The sequence below is a fragment of the Halichoerus grypus genome, chromosome 5 (genome assembly GCF_964656455.1).
Source record: "Halichoerus grypus chromosome 5, mHalGry1.hap1.1, whole genome shotgun sequence".
Lineage (NCBI taxonomy): Eukaryota > Metazoa > Chordata > Mammalia > Carnivora > Phocidae > Halichoerus > Halichoerus grypus.
Window position 1 is genome coordinate 60,827,198 of NC_135716.1, and position 17,616 is coordinate 60,844,813.

The 17,616-nt window shown below is 42.6% G+C and overlaps 1 protein-coding gene and 2 long non-coding RNA genes across 5 annotated transcripts in view; 2 read left to right on the forward strand and 1 right to left on the reverse strand.

Moving 5' to 3' along the window:
- Window positions 1–645: 645 nt before the first annotated feature.
- Window positions 646–14,473, reverse strand: LOC118546612 (uncharacterized). Of its 3 annotated transcripts, XR_013447856.1 has the most exons (5): window positions 14,027–14,473; window positions 8,075–8,231; window positions 7,185–7,316; window positions 5,359–5,496; window positions 646–681 (listed from the first exon to the last, which is right to left on the reverse strand). It is a non-coding gene; the product is annotated as an uncharacterized LOC118546612 (long non-coding RNA). The 3 variants fall into 3 exon arrangements; XR_004922681.2 differs by lacking the exon at window positions 646–681 and having other exon boundaries at window positions 4,971–5,496; XR_013447857.1 differs by lacking the exons at window positions 646–681; window positions 8,075–8,231 and having other exon boundaries at window positions 4,971–5,496.
- LOC144381851 (uncharacterized) lies at window positions 5,302–6,262 on the forward strand. The gene is made up of 2 exons (XR_013447858.1): window positions 5,302–5,365; window positions 5,937–6,262. It is a non-coding gene; the product is annotated as an uncharacterized LOC144381851 (long non-coding RNA).
- A 21-nt stretch (window positions 14,474–14,494) lies between the features above and the next one.
- The window catches only part of TRAM1 (translocation associated membrane protein 1), a 31,942-nt gene continuing 28,820 nt past the window's right edge, over window positions 14,495–17,616 (forward strand). Inside the window, exon 1 of the mRNA XM_078072307.1 lies at window positions 14,495–14,767. Coding sequence (XP_077928433.1) covers window positions 14,645–14,767 — 123 coding nt within the window. The 5' untranslated portion in view covers window positions 14,495–14,644. The remainder of the gene's footprint in view (window positions 14,768–17,616) is intronic.

Genomic DNA, 17,616 nt, shown 5'->3' on the forward strand with positions numbered 1-17,616 from the left:
TATCATATTGTTACTGCATATTACCAATTTTACCCTGAAGGATTGCTTATAAATGCTAAAATTCTGAATCCTCAACAAATCCACATTAAAATCCATTAACATTATAGGCAGTTTCAAGAAACATTAAGCATTATTCTTTTAAAATGTAATTCTATTTAGTACTATTTCTGGCAGACTTACCACATGTTTATCGCTACTCCTTTCCAAGACCCAATAAAAAAATATGTATTAAGTGTACAGAGTTATAGATTTAAAAGAAAAAAAAAACAGTAAAAGCTACAAAGCAGAGAAGAGAGAGTGCAAGAGGGGATTGCACAGATTATAACCAAATTTTGAAAGACTACAGATAGAGCTAGGGCAGTCATACAACGATAGCCTAAAATTGCTGTAGGAGGGAAGAAAGCCAATTCACCCTAACAACCCCTTGAGAAGTTAGGGCCGAGAGGCACCAGGTGCTGCAGAAGGTGGGGGCAGTGCTCTGTTCTAAAAGAGGGATTGTTGAAAGCTTATATGTGCAACATACCCGAGTGCTACACAGCCAGGCAACTGCTACCCCAAAAAAGAAACCAAAGTTTATTCTTAGAAGTGAAAGGCAGAAAAAAAAAAAATAAGTGAAAGAACAGTAAACTTCCATTCCCCTTTCCTTACCTGTCTCCAGAACAGCAGTTTCCAAGTAGACAACTGCAAGGTAGAAGATTGGGAATTTCATCTCCAGAGAAAATGAATGGTACAGCCAAAAAAAAAAAAAAAAAAAAAAAACCTTTACATACATTTATATATGGGCTCTACAACAGAATGGCCAAATCTCCCTACAGTGAAGCCTACAATCTGACAAACCCTCCCATACACTTACCCACACATATATACAGTTTCCAATCAGTATCTCTTAATATAAACAGAAATCCAAAGCTCATCAGAAATGAAAGAACAAAATAAGCAAGAATAGGGAGAAAAAGACAATGTAAAAAAAATTTTAATTATTAGTATTCTTAGATGAGGGAAGGTATAATTTGTAAAGCAAGAATAGGATACTATGAAAAACAGCTCTATGAAAAAACCTTGCAAAGTAAAAATATATAACCAAAACAGAGAAATTTTGGGAAACAGAGTTGAGAAAGTTTTTGGAAAACAAAACAACAACAAAACAAAGAAAACAAAGGGAAAAGATGGAAGGCTTTGGGAGGAAACCAGGAGGTATAACATCAAAGTAATAGGGGTTCCAGAAAAACAGAACTGAAAATAGTCAGAAATTATCAAAAAAGAAATACAAGAAAATTTCCTAGAACTGAAGGACATGAGTCTTTCCGTTGAAAGGGTCTACTAAAGGCCCAGCAATGTAAGAAAGATCCACATAAGTCATAACACTAAGTCATACTAAATCATAACATTATAAAATTTCAGAACATCGGGGGTAAAGAGGAGATCTTAAAAGATTCTGGGTTGTGGGTATGGTGGTAGGATTGGGGGTTTGGAATCACTTAGAATGGAGCATGATCAAAACAGCACTGCCTTTTACAGTGTGTTAGGACATAATGCCTTCAAAAATCTGAGGGAGGAAATTATTTGTCCGAGAAGTTTATAACCAACCAATCAATGGTGTGAGTGCAAGGACTCAAAACGTATAGCTGCATGCACCTCTAGGGACCTGCTGGATAATGCACTCCAGAAGAACAAAAAAAGAAAGGCACACAATCGAAATAGTAAATCCAACACAGAAAAATGTCAAAAGTAAGTTCTAGGGGTGCCTGGGTGGCTCAATCGTTTAGCATCTGCCTTCAGCTCAGGTCATGATCCCAGGGTCCTGGGATCGAGTCCCGCATTGGGCTCCCTGCTCAGCGGGAAGCCTGCTTCTCCCTCTCCCACTCCCCCTGCTTGTGTTCCCTCTCTCGCTGTGTCTCTCTCTGTCAAATAAATAAATAAAATCTTTAAAAAAAAAAAAGTTCTAAGACAAAGGTGTGCCCAAAACCTGCTCTAGATTGGAGCAGGAGGAAGTGGGGGCTCAGAGAGAGAGAGAGAGATCTCCAGAGGGGAAAATGGAACTGACAGATTCTCTAGTATGTTTGAGCCTTTGGGAGGAAAAAAACTGCTGGTGGTCATACAACAGCTCTAGTTGAACAACTGAAACAATGACCAGTTAATAGAAAACTATACTGGTGAGGAAAAAATGAGGCAGTCATTGGATTCCAAAAAGCAAAAGCCACACAAGGAAGGAAGAATTATGAAATAGTATCCGTCACTGCAATTTTACATAGGCAATAATGTAAGCACTGACTAAAAATTATGTTCTAGGATAATAGAGGAAAGGAAACTATTAAGAGTTTGAGAATGCTAAATTGAGAGATTGAGAATGCTAAATCATCACCTCAGATAACAGAAAGTAAAGTCTAAAATTAACAAATCAGGAAATAGAAGTATAAGCATTTTACTAATGCCAGAAAAAGAATCTCAAAAGTAGAAAGAAATTGGGAAATGGTTTTCCTGTTTAGTACTATTTAATTTTTAAATTAAGTAAATAGTTTGATATAAACTAAACATTTTAATGTCAAAATACTGATATTATGCAATGGGTGAGTTCCAACTCTTTTAGTCCAGTGAAGCAAGCACTTTTGTCACAGAACTGTCTCCTGCAAAAATTACCAGGAATTCGAAACAATGAGAGATACGTGCTTATTTTGTGTTCTCTTAGCCCTAAGGATAACAGTCTGCAAGTTCATATTCCTTAATGGATACAAATGTCAAGCATAACGTTTTCCCTAAGAGGAAATCCTGCCCCTAGTATCCTGGAGAACCTGGAGAATTAAGGTGAACTGGAGTCAAAGACGTCCGTGGCCTTTAAAGTTTCACTGCATATGAAAGCCATCTAAAGATAACTAGACCTGAGGTCACCCGAATCCAGCAGAGTGCTATTTATAACTGTATGGTAGATTCCCAACTTTGTATTCCAGCCCTAATATAGTACAGTATTAAAGATCTATCATAGTTCGAGTTTCTCCTACTGAGATCTAAACTGAACTTAGGATTCAGTAATTAGCCAATGTAAAGAGGAAAAGACTCCACCTCTATCTCTCAGAGACTTCAGCTAACACTTTCTCTATAGTCGGTTAAGTTACCCATGACAAAATTTGCAGGAAAGCTAACACTGATATGACAGATTCCCTCACTGACGTTTACTAGTGTTTTTAAGAACTTTGGGGTGGCTAATGACCCTGAAGAAGCACTCTTCTGGAGAAAATATGTTTCCAAATCAGAGGCTTCCAAATAGAAGTTAGGCTGCAGCAAGCCGGGCTACATGTATATGACCTTATTTTGTGCATGAGTATATTAATACCGTGCTATCTTTGGCACTTACGTGTTTGGAGGAAAGTGCATCTCTACCAAAAGACCAGTCAATTAGTTTTCCCATGTTTGTTGCTTTGATTCCAGAAGATTTTAATCCACTGAGTATCCACTTCCTCCTTTTAGGGTGAGACTGACACTACTCTAGAGCCATATGAAGCAACCTATGCTTTTCATATTTTCCCAAGGGTTGAAGAAAAATTTTCACTAACAGAAGCTCTCTGGTTTTGTACCACAGAAGTCTTCCCAGCATACTCTGTGGAAGCAGATAATCCAGCCTCCTTCTGCTAAATCAGTTTTCAGAAAGGGTAAAAATGTCTGTCACAAATGGTATATCTATAGATTTTATATCTAAACCTGAAACTCCCAGGAATACTCTTAGCCATCCATTCTCCCAGCACAAAATGTACTCTTGGACCACTTGCATCCCTATCAGCTGGGGCACTTGAATATTTCAAATGCACATTTCTGGGCCCTACCCAGATTGACTGAATCAGAATTTCTGAAGAGGACCAAGGAATACAGTTTTTTCTATCAACCCAGATGATTCTTTTCCTACATCAACAGAATTCTAATTTAGTATTACGTTGTTGGTTTGTATTTGTCAAAGGTTCGTGTGAAATACACACAAAATCTCTGGAGTTTTTTTAATGCTATTGAGGACATTGTCTATTTTATTATTCAATGTTCTTTGGTATCCATGGAACAAAATCCATTTCAGATTTCAGAGCTAGATAAAAGGTTTTCTCTCCTGTGAACTAATATGTTTCCTTTATTAGACTAGTATTTGTCAAATTTGGCTAATCATCAAAATCACCTGGGCAGGGGCACCTGGGTGGCTCAGTCGTTAAGTGTCTGCCCTCAGCTCAGGTCATGGTCCCAGGGTCCTGGGATCGAGCCACGTATCGGGCTCTCTGCTCCGCAGGAAGCCTGCTTCTCCCTCTCCCACTCCCCCTGCTTGTGTTCCCTCTCTCCCTGTCAAAAAATAAATAAAAATCTTTAAAAAAAAAAATCACCTGGGGAAATTTTTAAAAATACACAGCTTCCCAGACCCCTTGTAAGACCCATCGTAAGACCCATTCTCCAGGCGAGAGGGGATCCATGTGATACTAATAATTAACCATGTTTCAAAAACTGTACATGGAATGATGTATAGATAATTCACCATGATCACTTTTTGCCTTGACTTCCTGGAAGCTACTCTTAAAACAATTTTTCTTGGAATTCAGTTCTTTTTTTTTTTTTTTAAGATTTATTTATTTATTTGAGGGGGGGAAAGGGCAGAGGGAGAGAGAGAATCCCATGCAGACTCCCCGCTGAGAGTGGAGCCCAACACAGGGGCTCGATCTCATGACCCTGAGATCATGATCTGAGCTGAAATCAGGAGTCAGAGGCTTAACTGATTGAGCCATCCAGGCACCCCAGAATTCAGTTCTTTAATATAATTATTCTCCTTTTCTTCCCCCATTTTATTACTTCTCTGTTTCAGTATTTTTTAATGAAGTTCAACTTCAGAGGAAATAATTTATAATAATACTAAACTTTGGACCAGCACATTCCTTGCAAGAGCATTTAAGCCTAAAATAAATCAGTTATTAGGATTATAGCGGTAAAGAATCTGGTGGGCTTAAAAGTTTCATCATTCAGATTTTATGGAGACTTCACAGGAAATCATGGTTTGAAAAACACTCTGAAAATCATTGCTATTAAAAGCCATATACATAATTAAGCTCCCAATCCCCTTTCAGCCTCTTTGCTAAGACTAAATAACATTGTTCTTTCTTTTTATTCACCACCTCAAAGATCGAATCCATTTTAGTGGTGTTAACCATTACCATAATGCTGATCAATTTCCAGATGTATGCTTGAGCTTGAATCATTCACCAAAGCCCCAGGCCTAAATCCTTTGCTAACTGCAGAAACTCTTCCTTTGGCTGTCTCCCAAAGACCACACATCAATGTGAAGAAACTCAATACAATCCACAATTTCACATTCCTGATTACCGCCCTCTCCCAACTCACACTTTGGGTAAATAGCATCACCATCACCGTTCTTCCATGCCCCCAAGCTAAATTAGTCCTTGGTCACTCATTCCTTTTAATCCCCACTCCACTTAGCAGAGCAGTATTTGTGCTCTAATTTGAGGATGTAGATGCGATCTGAAAACCAAAGAAAATGACAGTGGTTATGAGTAATGCTCAGAAGGAGCGATAAATTGCCTAGGGAATAAATGTGCCTTGTTTCACAGGGACAAAACTAAACATTTGTCGTAGGCAGTCTCAGGAACAGAGCCCTTTCTCTTTTCCCCAGACTAGTGCTCATGCCCCAAATCAAAATAAACTACTAACTGATTTCCCCATATGTGACCTATTCCAGTTTCCATTCATCGTGGTAGTGGTGTACTGATAATGGTTTAGTAATAGTATTTGTCCAATCAATTCCTCATCTGTAGAAAAGGAATAACAGTACCTAACTCAGTGAGTTGTTATGAGCATTAAATATCCATAGTGTTTAGCACAGCGCTTGATACCCAATAAGTATTAGTTGCTATTATTTTTGTTGTTATTGTTTTTTTTATTTTTATTTATTTATTTGACAGAGACAAAGCGAGAGAAGGAACACAAGCAGGGGGAGAGGGAGAGGGAGAAGCAGGCTTCCCGCTGAGCAGGGAGCCCGATGCGGGACTCGATTTCAGGACCCTGGGGCCACCATCCGAGCCGAAGGCAGACGCTCAATGACTGAGCCACCCAGGTGCCCCTTTGTTGTTATTGTTAACAATATATTCACCTATTGTGATTATTTCACTTTGATTTATACCAATTAAGCTCCACAAAACACCGAATTTACTCTTTAGTAAAATCTTACATAAAATGCACATTTTTCATCTTGGGAATTAAAATTTGATGGTTGTAAAATCTTACGTTATTTTGCTGAGCCTCTGTTTCCTTATTTTAAATAGGAATAACATTAGGTTCTAGGTTGATATGAGGTTAAAATTAACGTATATCAACAGCACCTGGGAGGTTGTAACCATTTTAGTTGTTTTCATCTGTGCTGCAAGCTTTGTGTTAGAGCACACAGGCTGATGAAAACAAGGAAACAGGTCCAAAGAATCCTTCGCCGCCACCCCCGGACCTTGATTCTACTAGGCACTGAGCCATATACCATTTTTGATGGCTCCAAGATATCAACTCAGTTCATGAGGCCTTCTAATGTTAGAGAATCTGGTGGGCTTAAAAGTTTCATTCCCAAAATTCCCTGAGGCATGAGGCCTTCTAATGTTAGAAGCCATTTAGGAAAGCACTTTGCACAGAAAGATGCTTTCATTAGTTCTATCTCCTCAGGTGAAAGTGATCTACTGGGTGGCCTCCCAATTATTTCATGAAGCATTCCCCAAATCTGCTGCTGTGTTCTGCATGTGACACCCTCCCCAGGAACCGCTTACCTACTACCATCTTCCTATCTGTTCCTGAGAACTAGAACCCTCTTGGCAGCACAAGAAATTCCAACTAAGACCCCCTCTTCTATCTGTGTCTGCTGAGATTATTTCAGAAATCTTTTCCTACTGTGCATCTCCATAGTCCTTGGCCATTGCCTCAAATACAAGTCACTCCATTGTCTATTACTCTCATTCACTCATGTCCATGCTGCTACTGGATTTTTCTCCCCTGATCCAACCACTTCCTGCTGTTCCTTGACCTCCAGAGCCATGTCCTCTGGAGTACCTGTGGTGGTTCATGTTCTTATTTGCCCAACACCCCTTCCTCCACACTTTCCAGTAATAAACACACCTACCCTAGCCACAGGGAAAAGCAGGGAACCCAAAATGGGTGAACCAAAAACTGACCCAGAAATGATCATGCTACCAAGCCAGACTGGTCTAGGTATCTCCTTGGGATTATTCTGACAGAACTTCCAAGTGACCATGTTCTCCGCCATGTAAGTAAATTCCAATTACAACAGGGAAGAATGAAGCAAGCTGAAACAAAAGAGAAAAAAGATGTGTTGAGAGTCCCAATGAGGTCAAATGCCTGGTTCTAGTTTCTAAGATCCACAACACACTCCAGATCCTGAAGCTTCTTTTTTTCAATCTGTTAACTTTTAGCCCAATATATCTTTTCAGGCACTTGCAACTAAAAGAATTACAACTAATATAATCCATCCCACTATAAATAAACTCCCCTCCATCCTCAACTGTTACACCCAACATTCCCTTCACCAGTTGCTTTGACTGTATCATAGCCCTCCCCTCAAACCACCAATCTCCTTCAGCTCTCTTAGGAGGGGCTGACAATCCCCTCCCTCTCCAAACCATTACAGTGCCACCCTACTCCTGAAAAACCCCTGCTCCTTCAGCCATCTTTCCCTCCACCCATACTGCCATTAGTCTCCCCATTCATTCATTCATTCAGAAAAGGAATCTGGCTCCCAGTCTTCCTTGCATTGGCTCTCCTGATCTCATCACCCATGTGGGAGAACCTCCACTCGCAGATCCATGACTGCCTTGTCTCTCCTGACCTTTTCTCCGTCCTTTCAGTGTGAAAACTGGTGTCCCCTCCTATGTAAATGTAACCCTCTACCTATGTTCTGGTGGATCCCAAACCACAGAGACCTCAGTCCATCATTCCCACCTCTTCCCATCGCCCCAGTGTCTTCAACCTCTCCCTCTCGTCCCTCCTTCTTGTCATCTAAACATGCACAACTGTCACATCATTCAAAAGCAAACACAAAACCTACCTGGATCCTTTATTCCTCTTTAGTTACATACCCTGCTCTCTCTTCCTCTTCAAAGCCAAACTTCTTGGATGCATTTACACTCTTGTTTCCCTATCTTCACTTTGCACCACTCTCTGAAACTGATCTCTCTTCTATCAGAGAAGCTTTGACTTGGGCCCTTGATGTATTAAATAAAGCAAGATTAAATAAAGTGAAATAAGTTATAGGTTAAAGGAGAGAAAGTCTACATTGGGCCCCTTAAGCTTCCAGAGTCATAAGATCACAGTCCTAGCCCTAAGGACATAGGAGTGGTCTAGGTGGGTCACAGACTTTCATCATCTTTACCAGCCAGCCCTCCCTCAACCACCTCCAGGTGTGATGTGTCATGTCCTGCCAGTCTTTCCTACTAGTAACAACACTGCATCTCCTGCCAGTCTTTCCTACTAGTAACAACTCCTGCCAGTCTTTCCTACTAGTAACAAGACTAAATGTTCTAACCCATGTGAAAGCAAAATACCTGGAACGTAGTAGGCATGCAACAAACAGTTCCTCATCCTTCATCCTTCTGGAATCTAGGAGAGGTGAAAATGCAACAGTCCCACTTTCGTTCTCACTTTTTTTAGGCACCTTCTTGCATTTCACTCTCATATCCTCTCAGAAGTGTTTTTCATCCTCATATAGGTCTAAGGTGGCCAACTAGAGATCTTTCAGGACAAAGATCATCTTTCTGTTTCTTTTGTATTTCTCATAACTGTAGCAACCCTATGCCAAAGATCTTCCTGGATAGACCCAAATCCACATAATCTGCCTTTTGTCCTTTTCTACATCATTGGAAGTATCCTGAGAATCCCAACGTCTGAGGGCCCGAGCTACATTTGCCAAAAAATCACTTATCCAGAATGTGGTTACTGTACGCTGTATAGTACTGTGGTCAGCACTGTGCTGGACACAAAATGGCCTCCAGAGTGGGACATACCTGAGCAACCAGTCTGCTTGAAAGAAGCCTCCAGAGCCCCAAGGGCCTTGGTAAGACAACTTTCCCCACTACCATGACCCAACCTGAGAGGATTCAATGGCAGTCACCCCTCCTTATAAACTCCTTAAGAGGCCAATCCTAAAAAGGAAGTTAAAATTAGAACAGATTCCCTGCTTTCCCCTAAAAGACCATGAGAATAATTCCACCATGCATTAGAACACTTTCCACCTTGGTACCCTCCAGAAGCAAACCTCCAGTGTCATCCATTGTCACCATCTTCTCTTCCCCCACATGATTCTGTTCATCCCCTTGGTGACATAAACTAAAATCCAACCCCCTGGCCCCTAAACCCTTCTATACTTTATCCCCTGGAACCCCAGCTGTGTAATCTGCCAAATCCTCCACACCTTCCACCACTTTCTGAATATTTTCTTCACCCTCTAATGCAGTAGCCTGCTACAGCTCTAACTGAAAACTGAAACCTGCTTTCCTTAGTGCCTTGTCAAGAGGTGGCTGTTTCTTCCCTCTCACTCCTCACATACCACCAGGGGTGGAGTGGGTGTTTTTCATGATCCTTATGGCTGATCACAGTTTTCCTCCCTCGCTCAAAAACCCCAGCTCTTCTGGAAGCCCATGCCCTCCAACTATACCACCCACTATCTCCCTGTGGCAATCATCTGCTAAACTCTCTGACTCCTCTTCATTTATGTCAGACGTTAGCACCTGGCTCATTTCCTGGCTCCCTTCCCATTCTACTCCTCCAGTCATTCTTGGTGACTGAATATCCATGTAAAAGTGTGTGTCAAGCACCCTAGCTTCCTGGTGCCTTGACTCCTCCCTTCCAGTACATTCCTCCTCCCTTCATCATACCCTTGCCATCTCCTGGCCAATGACCAATGACAACATGTGAACTCACTCCCAGCATCCATCTCCCTGACCACTTCCTTCTCAACCAACTAGCCCCACTCCAACCATCTTCAACCCCATGGGCAGCCCCCATTCAGAGGCCCCAGCACTATTTCTCTGTCCTTTGCATCTGTCAGAGAACTGGCAAGGAAGAGATGGCATGTTCAGAAGGGTTTGGCTGGAGAGGGTTTAATGAAGTGCCTGTTCACAGAGGAGTGGGCAGGTGGAGGGAACAAACAAGAGATAGGGAAGCTCCTGATGATTAGGAATGTGGGAAGCCATTATCACCAACAGCCTGAAGAAGCCAGGGAGAGAATGAGCTCACTGAGCCCAGGGAGAGCTGAACAGAGAAGGGTTACCTGACAAGGGCTAAGACCACAGAAAAACACAGCCACTGCCAGAAACAGTAAAGCAAGGAGGAATCAAAGGACAATAAATCCCCAAAACTCTCCTGATTTTTGGCCAGTGCCTTCCCTCGGCCGAATTCAACTAGAAATCAGAGGGCAAGGGAGCCTCAGGGATGCAGTCTGCAGAGGTTTGCCTTTCACAGCAGAAAAAGGTGGACTATAGGCTGGAGGGTGATAGAGGATTGGAGCACAACCATGCCTAACAGCGTTCACTTCATTAGCCCTGCCCTCATCTGCAAACATCCTCAACAATCCTTGCCCCTCTACCACACAGGCCTTGCAAAACTCAGCATTCTGTCTTCTCCACACCTGGATCCAAGCAGGGGGTGTGACTGGAGACAAGTGTCACTTTGAATTTATGTCCACAAGTCTCAAGGAGGCTCTGCTTTCTGATTATGTTCCCCCAATCCATTCACCCTCCCACAGTTTTACCCCATCCTCTCTTCAAACTCCATTGTACCATCCCCACTACTGATGATTTCGTTTCATATTTTACTGAGAAAACAGAAGCGATCAGAAGAAGTACAAAATACAACTGATTTATCATAGACTTAAATGCAAAAGCTAAAACTGTAAAGCTCTTAGAAAAAAAAAAACCACAGGAGTAAATCTTTGTCGCCTTCTGTTAAATAATGATTTCTTTTTTTTTTAAGATTTTATTTATTTATTTGAGAGAGAAGGAGCAGAGTAAGAGAGAGAGCACAAGTGGGGGGGGGGAGGCAGAGGGAGAAGCAGGCTCCCCACTGAGCAGGGAGCCCATGCAGGACTCCATTCCAGGACTCTGAGATCTTGACCCAAACAGAAGGCAGATGCTTGGGACTCCATCCCAGGACTCTGAGATCTTGACCTGAGCAGAAGGCAGATGCCTAACCGAGCAGAAGGCAGATGCTTAACCGACTGAGCCACCCAGGCGCCCCTAAGCAATGATTTCTTAGTACACAAAGAGCAAAGGATAAAAGAGAACACAGATCAACTGGGCTTCATCAAAATTAAAAACTTTTGTGCTTCGAAGGACACCATCAAGAAAGCAGAAAGACAGACTAGAAGAAAATATTTTCAAATCATGTATCTGAAAAGGGACTTGTATCTAGAATATATTTTAAAAACTCGTAACTCGATGAATTAAAAAAATAAAACCCAATATATAGCAAAGGATTTGAAGAGACATTTTTCCAAAGATATACAAATGGTTAGTAAGCACATGAAATGGCTACTAATCAACAGCATTAGTAGAGAAATGCACGTCTAAGACACAATAAGATACTACCTTACACCACTGGGATGGAAAAAATTAACCGACAGAAAATAACAAATGTTGGCAAGTTTGAGTAGAAACTGGAACCCTCAGACATTGCAGTGGGATTGTAAAATGGTGCAGCCCCTTTGGAAATCAGTCTGATAGGTCCTCAAAAAGTAAAGCATAAAGTTGCCATGTGACCAGCAACTCTAGGTATACACCCAAAAGAACTGAAAACAAGCGTTCATATAAAACTTACACACTAATGCTCACAGCAGCATTGCTCACAATCACCAAAAGGTGGAAACAAACCAAACGTCTATCAACTGATAAACGGATAAATAAGATGTGATATAGCCATACAATGGATGTTATTTTGCCCATAAAAAGGAATGAAATACTGATACGTGCTACAATATGGATGAACCCCAAAACCCTCACTTATCTTAAGTGAAAGAAGTCAGTCACAAAAGACCACAATTCTATGTATGTGAAATGTCAGAATAGGCAAATCTAGAGAGGCAGTAAATCAGTGGTTGCCAAGGGCTGCCAAGACCGTGAGGGAAAATGGAGAGTGAGTGGTAACATGTACAGGATTTTTTTGGAGGGTGATAAAAATGCTCTAAAGTTAGAATATGGGGATGGCTGCACAACTTTTTTAATGTTCTAAGAACCACCAAATTGTAACTTGAAATAGGTGAACTGTGTGATATAAATTATAAAAAATATAAAATTTTAACTTAAAATTTTAAAATTTGTTTTCAAAAAATACAATTGAATCCTAAGAGACAGAATGCCTAGATCAGTCATAAAAGTCAGCGAAGGTTTCAAAGAGATCACACATGAATGAGACTTGAAGGCACAGTGGGAGTGTGCTGGGTGTATGAAGAAGATAGGAGAAAACATTCCAGACAGAAGCAGCAATAGGCTAAAGCTGCAGGGAGCGTGGGAAGAGAGCGTGATCTAGAGTGTACAGTATGTGGAGTCGGAAATGCTCACACTGAGATTGGGTTTGAGCCTGTCTGGGTAGGCAGGGTCAATTCACGAAGGGCTGTTTTGTCCTGCTAGATTTCCATGAAGGAAGAGGAAAACCACCAAAAAATTTTTAACCTGTTAGATGCATCATTCTAATGTAAAAACTGAAAGGTGATTTGGAGGTAAGTGAAACTAGTAATCATTTGACCAGAAAGGAGAACAGTAATTGCTAACGTGTAGAGAGCCCTAACTCTCTACTAAGCACTTTCCTGGACTCATCTCATGCAATTGCATTGCATTTAATTACAATCATCTTCTCTTTAATAGATGATAGCTTCATAGCTTGGTCCCTTGCCTCCTTTAAGGTCTTCAGGCAAATGTAACTTCCCTGTGCTTTCCCTATTCCCTTTGCTTTATTTTTCTCCAGGACCCTCATCTCAACTTAACATGTTTCACCTTCTAAATCCTGTTTAAAGATCCTCTCCCCTCTCTAGAATGAAAGCTCCTAAGAACAGGTTAATTTGTATTTTTCCTTCGGTTCTGTATCCCCAGTGCCTAGCATATGAGTAGATGCTCAATATTTTTTGAATAAATGAATACATAAATAAATGAGGAAATCGAGTCTCAGAGATTAAGTAACTTGTCCCACCGTCATTCAGGTAATAAGTGGCAGAATTCTGACTCAAAAACCCATCATCTTAAACCACTCAACAATTCAACAAAGTTGTAATTTTGTAGGTAAAAGGTAAGTCTCCTCCTGAGGCTGTGGCAGTGGAAAGGGGGAAAAGGAAGCGTGAATTACCTGAGCGTGATAATAGTTTGGATGTGGAAGGATGCTGAAAGGTATCGGTCCAGGATGATTTTGGTTTCTAGATTTGGCAAATGGGTAAAGAGTGGTGCGATTTAAGAGAAAGAAGACAAAGGAGTCTTGGTTTGGGTAGAAAGATGAAAGAGGAAGATCTGTCTAGTCCACAAACCTTTTTTACCATCTCTCTAGATTACTAAGAAATGTTGTTAATAAGTATCAAGCAAGTAAACCCAAACTAATCCTGATGGTCTTCAGTGAGAGGCAGGGAGGGATGGGGATGGGTAGGTGGGACGGAATAGGAAGTGTTCTTTTTAAAAAAGAAAAAATAAACTAGTTCAAGCTTTCAACAAATGGTTTGTTGTTGTTGTTGTTGTTGTTGTTGTTTTTAGTCCCCAGGAGTGCTTAAAATAACTCTGAAGTTAATTTTTAAGATGCGAAAACTGAAGCCTGGGTGGCTCAGTCAATAAGCGTCGTCTTCGGCTCGGGTCATGATCCCGGGGTCCTGGGATCGAGGCCCGTGGGGCTCCCTGCTCTGCGGGAAGCCTGCTTCTCCCTCTCCCGCTCCCCCTGCTTGTGTTCCCTCTCTGGTTGTCTCTCTCTCTCTCTCTCTGTCAAATAAATAAAATCTTTTTAAAAATAAATAAATCTGAAGAATGCATCTTACCCTTGTGTAGTTAGGCTGTAGAGTCCTATGTTTAGATTACCGTGGTGGTGGTTTTGGCTTACAAGAAGCGACAATCTATATGGAAGCAAGCACTGACACCCAAGGCCAGAGTGGCCAGGACGGCGGAAAGGCATGCTTGCGGCCACGCACGCCACAGCACGTGGCCATTCTCGACCTGCCGCGGAGTCAGCCTGTTAACTAGGCGCAGGAAGCTCGCGCCTCAAACGAACGACTCCCAACCTCCATCCTGGAGCCGAGCAGTGGGCGTGCCGCTCCTATTCCTTACCCAGGAGGGGCCGTGGGTCGACGGCCTCCGGTCCCCAGGCGGCGCTGTGGGCTCGCAGGGGCTACCCCGGCACGAGCGAGCGCCGTCTCCCCGGTGCGCATGCTCACCCCCGCTGTGGGCTTGCCTTCTTTTTTTTTTTTTTTTTTTTTTTTTTCCGGGCGGCCCCGGCGGCTGCGTACTGGCTGTGGGATGGGAAGTGAAGCCCCAGCGACCGGCAGCGGCGGGGCTGTGAGGAGCAGTCAGGGGGAGGCGGCGGCGGCAGCTAGTCGGTGAGCAGCTGGAAAGAGCGGAGCCGGGGAGGAGCACCTGCAGGCACGGGCGGTGGCTTCACCATGGCGATTCGCAAGAAAAGCACTAAGAGCCCCCCGGTCCTGAGCCACGAATTCATCCTGCAGAATCACGCGGACATCGTCTCCTGTGTGGCGATGGTCTTCCTGCTGGGGCTTATGTTCGAGGTGAGTCCGCCCCGCGCCCCAACCGCCCCGCCGCCCCTTCCTCGGGCTGCCAGCCTCGGCCCCTCGGCCCCGGACCGCGGGGGACCGGACCGGGGGGAGCTGCCGGCCCCCCGGGCCCCTAGGTACAGGCCTGCCCTGCCCTGCCGTGCCCCACGCCGGCCTCGGGATGCCGAGCCCCGGCAGGCCTGGCCGCCGCCCGCAGAAGCGGGGGGCCGCCGCGTCGCCCCCTTAGCCGCCGCGCACACCCAGCCCCCGCCCCCTTCCCCGTCCCGTCCCCTCCCGTCGGCCGCGCCGCGCAGTTCCTGGTTCCCGCGAAGGGTTACGTGGCAGCCGGCGAGGGGCCGGCGGGCGGCGAGGGCGGCCCCTGCGCTGCCGAGCTGGCTCCGGGCGGGCGGGGGGTGGCCGGCGCTGGGCGCCGAGTGCGTCGGGCCGGCGAGGGCTGGAGATTAGTGGAGGCCAGGCCTCGGGGGGCCCCTGTAGGACCGAGTTTGGGATGAACGCGAAACCGACGGAGCCGGGCGTCCACTCCCTATTTGAAGGGCGGTGGCCGCGGGGCAGCGAGTGATCGCCACGAGTTCGGCACACTGAGGCACACCCGATTGTTTTCATTCTTCTCTCCCAAACTGGTATTATTGCCACTTCGCGAACTTTTTGCCGTGCTCTTGCTTTTCCCTTAAAGAAACAAGGTCTGATCCATAAATCTCGCTTCTGAACAGCAGTGCCAAGAAGCCGAGTGATTTTCTTTTTGTTTCGTGAAATATGAGAGGATGGAAATGTCAGGAGTGTGTAAATTCTCTTCCCACATATCTAGTATTTTGATGACTTATTTAACAGCTGTTGAATGTGGGTAATAAACTTTGCAAGGTGAACGTGTATATAACATCCTACGGTTTTTTTTCCCTCGCTCCTCAGTACACACGCCCATTCCTTAACTTCTTTTCCTTTTAAATTTTTCTGTATAGACGCTATGCCCCATCAAATACACTGATTATTTTACTTTTGTATTGTTTGTCTCTCTCCTCATGAAATATAACCTCAGAGAGGGCAGAAACTTAGAGGTTTTATTACTCTGTTTCCAGTGCCCAGAATAGCACCTGAGACGTAGTAGGTGCTTAAAAAATATTTGTTGGATGAATGACATTAAAAATTCTTGAGGAAAACTGGTAGAATGAGACTGCCAGTGACAGCCGAATACGTTTTTTTATGAATAAGATGAATAAAATTTTTAGGTGGACTCCACGTGGGTTTTATAAATCTTATTAGGTAACAACATTTTGTCTACTTTTGCTTCTCTTCTCAAAGGCTTTTCTGGATCTAGACGGATGTTTTTATTCCTGACAGTGTCATTTATTCCACTTAGCCCACTGCTAAGGAGGTAGTAGGTATGGTGGAAGGGAAGGTAGAAGGAAACTAACATATGTCCTACGCTTTCAGGCTGGCCCTGTGCTACTTACCTATTGGGTGACCTAAGTCTAAGCCTCAGCTTTTCAGTGTAAGGAAATAACAGCACCTGTGGTATTCTCAGTCATTGTTAGGTTACAGGGATCAGATAATATGGTGTGACTGCATCTGATGGTTGTTTAAAGTACTATATGAGTGTATCATATTAAAAATGCAATTCTGAACATTTGTACTCTCTCAATTTTATATTTATACTTTCTGTTTTGATATTAGAAGTAATACTTTTGTATGTACAGTATATTCAATTTTGTAAAACTTTTCATAACCCATCTCCATATGGTAAGAATTCCTGACTTTAAAAATATGATCTAAGAATAAAATTACCTGCAGGGTATATTTGCAGTGCTTTGAGTGAAATGGAATATTAATCAGAAATCCCGACACTTAGAAATGGTGTAACTTTGCTATTATGTAAAAGTTTTCATAGTCTCTTACCGCATTTCTGTGGAAGTTCACCACCTATACCTTGCCTCACGTAGCAGTGATTTCTTTTTTTTAAGATTTTATTTATTTAAGTGGGGACTGTTTAAGTGGGGGGGGGAGCAGAGGGAGGGGGATAAGCCGACTTCTGCTGAACATGGAGCCTACCACGAAGCTCAGTCTCAACAACCCTGAGATCTTGACCTGAGCCAAAATTGAAAGACTCTAAACCACAGAGCCACCCAGGCACCCCATGTCAATGATTTTTTTAATAGTGAGTGGATTTTTGCTTCTATGTAAATCTGTAAAATTTATAAATCTAAGTAAACACAACAAAGATCTAAATAGAAGTTTTTAGTTCAAAAGAGAACATTAAAGTAATATACAGAAGAAGGAAGTTTGTGCAAGTTGTACCATGTTATCTACATATCAGGGAAAAATTGACGAAATTAGTTTAGCTATTTGACTTTTAAAATAATTGCTGCTGAATCTCAAAATTAACATAGCTATAGAATTACAGTATTTGTGTTAGAGTAATAGAGAAGTTGATGTTTTTGCAGTAGAACCTGTTAAGCCCTTTGTGTGAATATATTGAGAAAATGTCAGAGGATTTACGAAGAAATTGACAAAGTGATAACAGATACTGTATTACTAACCAAAATGAAAAATCAATATAAATATATTGTAGAAGTGTAGATGCTGTAGCTAAAGGGGTCCATGTTCAAGTTAGGGCTCTGCAGCTTGCTCACAGGGTGACCTAGGGCAGATCCTTTTAACTTCTCAGAACTTGTTTCCTTTCTGTAAAACAGGGTTCATTCTCCAAGTAACAAGGGTTACTTGGAGAATTAAATTAACTAATGTGTATCATGGCTTTAGTTCAGTGCTTGGTTTACAGGAGCCATGCCATAAATAGTAGCTATTATTATTCATTAGATATTTATCAAAGTTGAAAATAGAAGACAGCATTT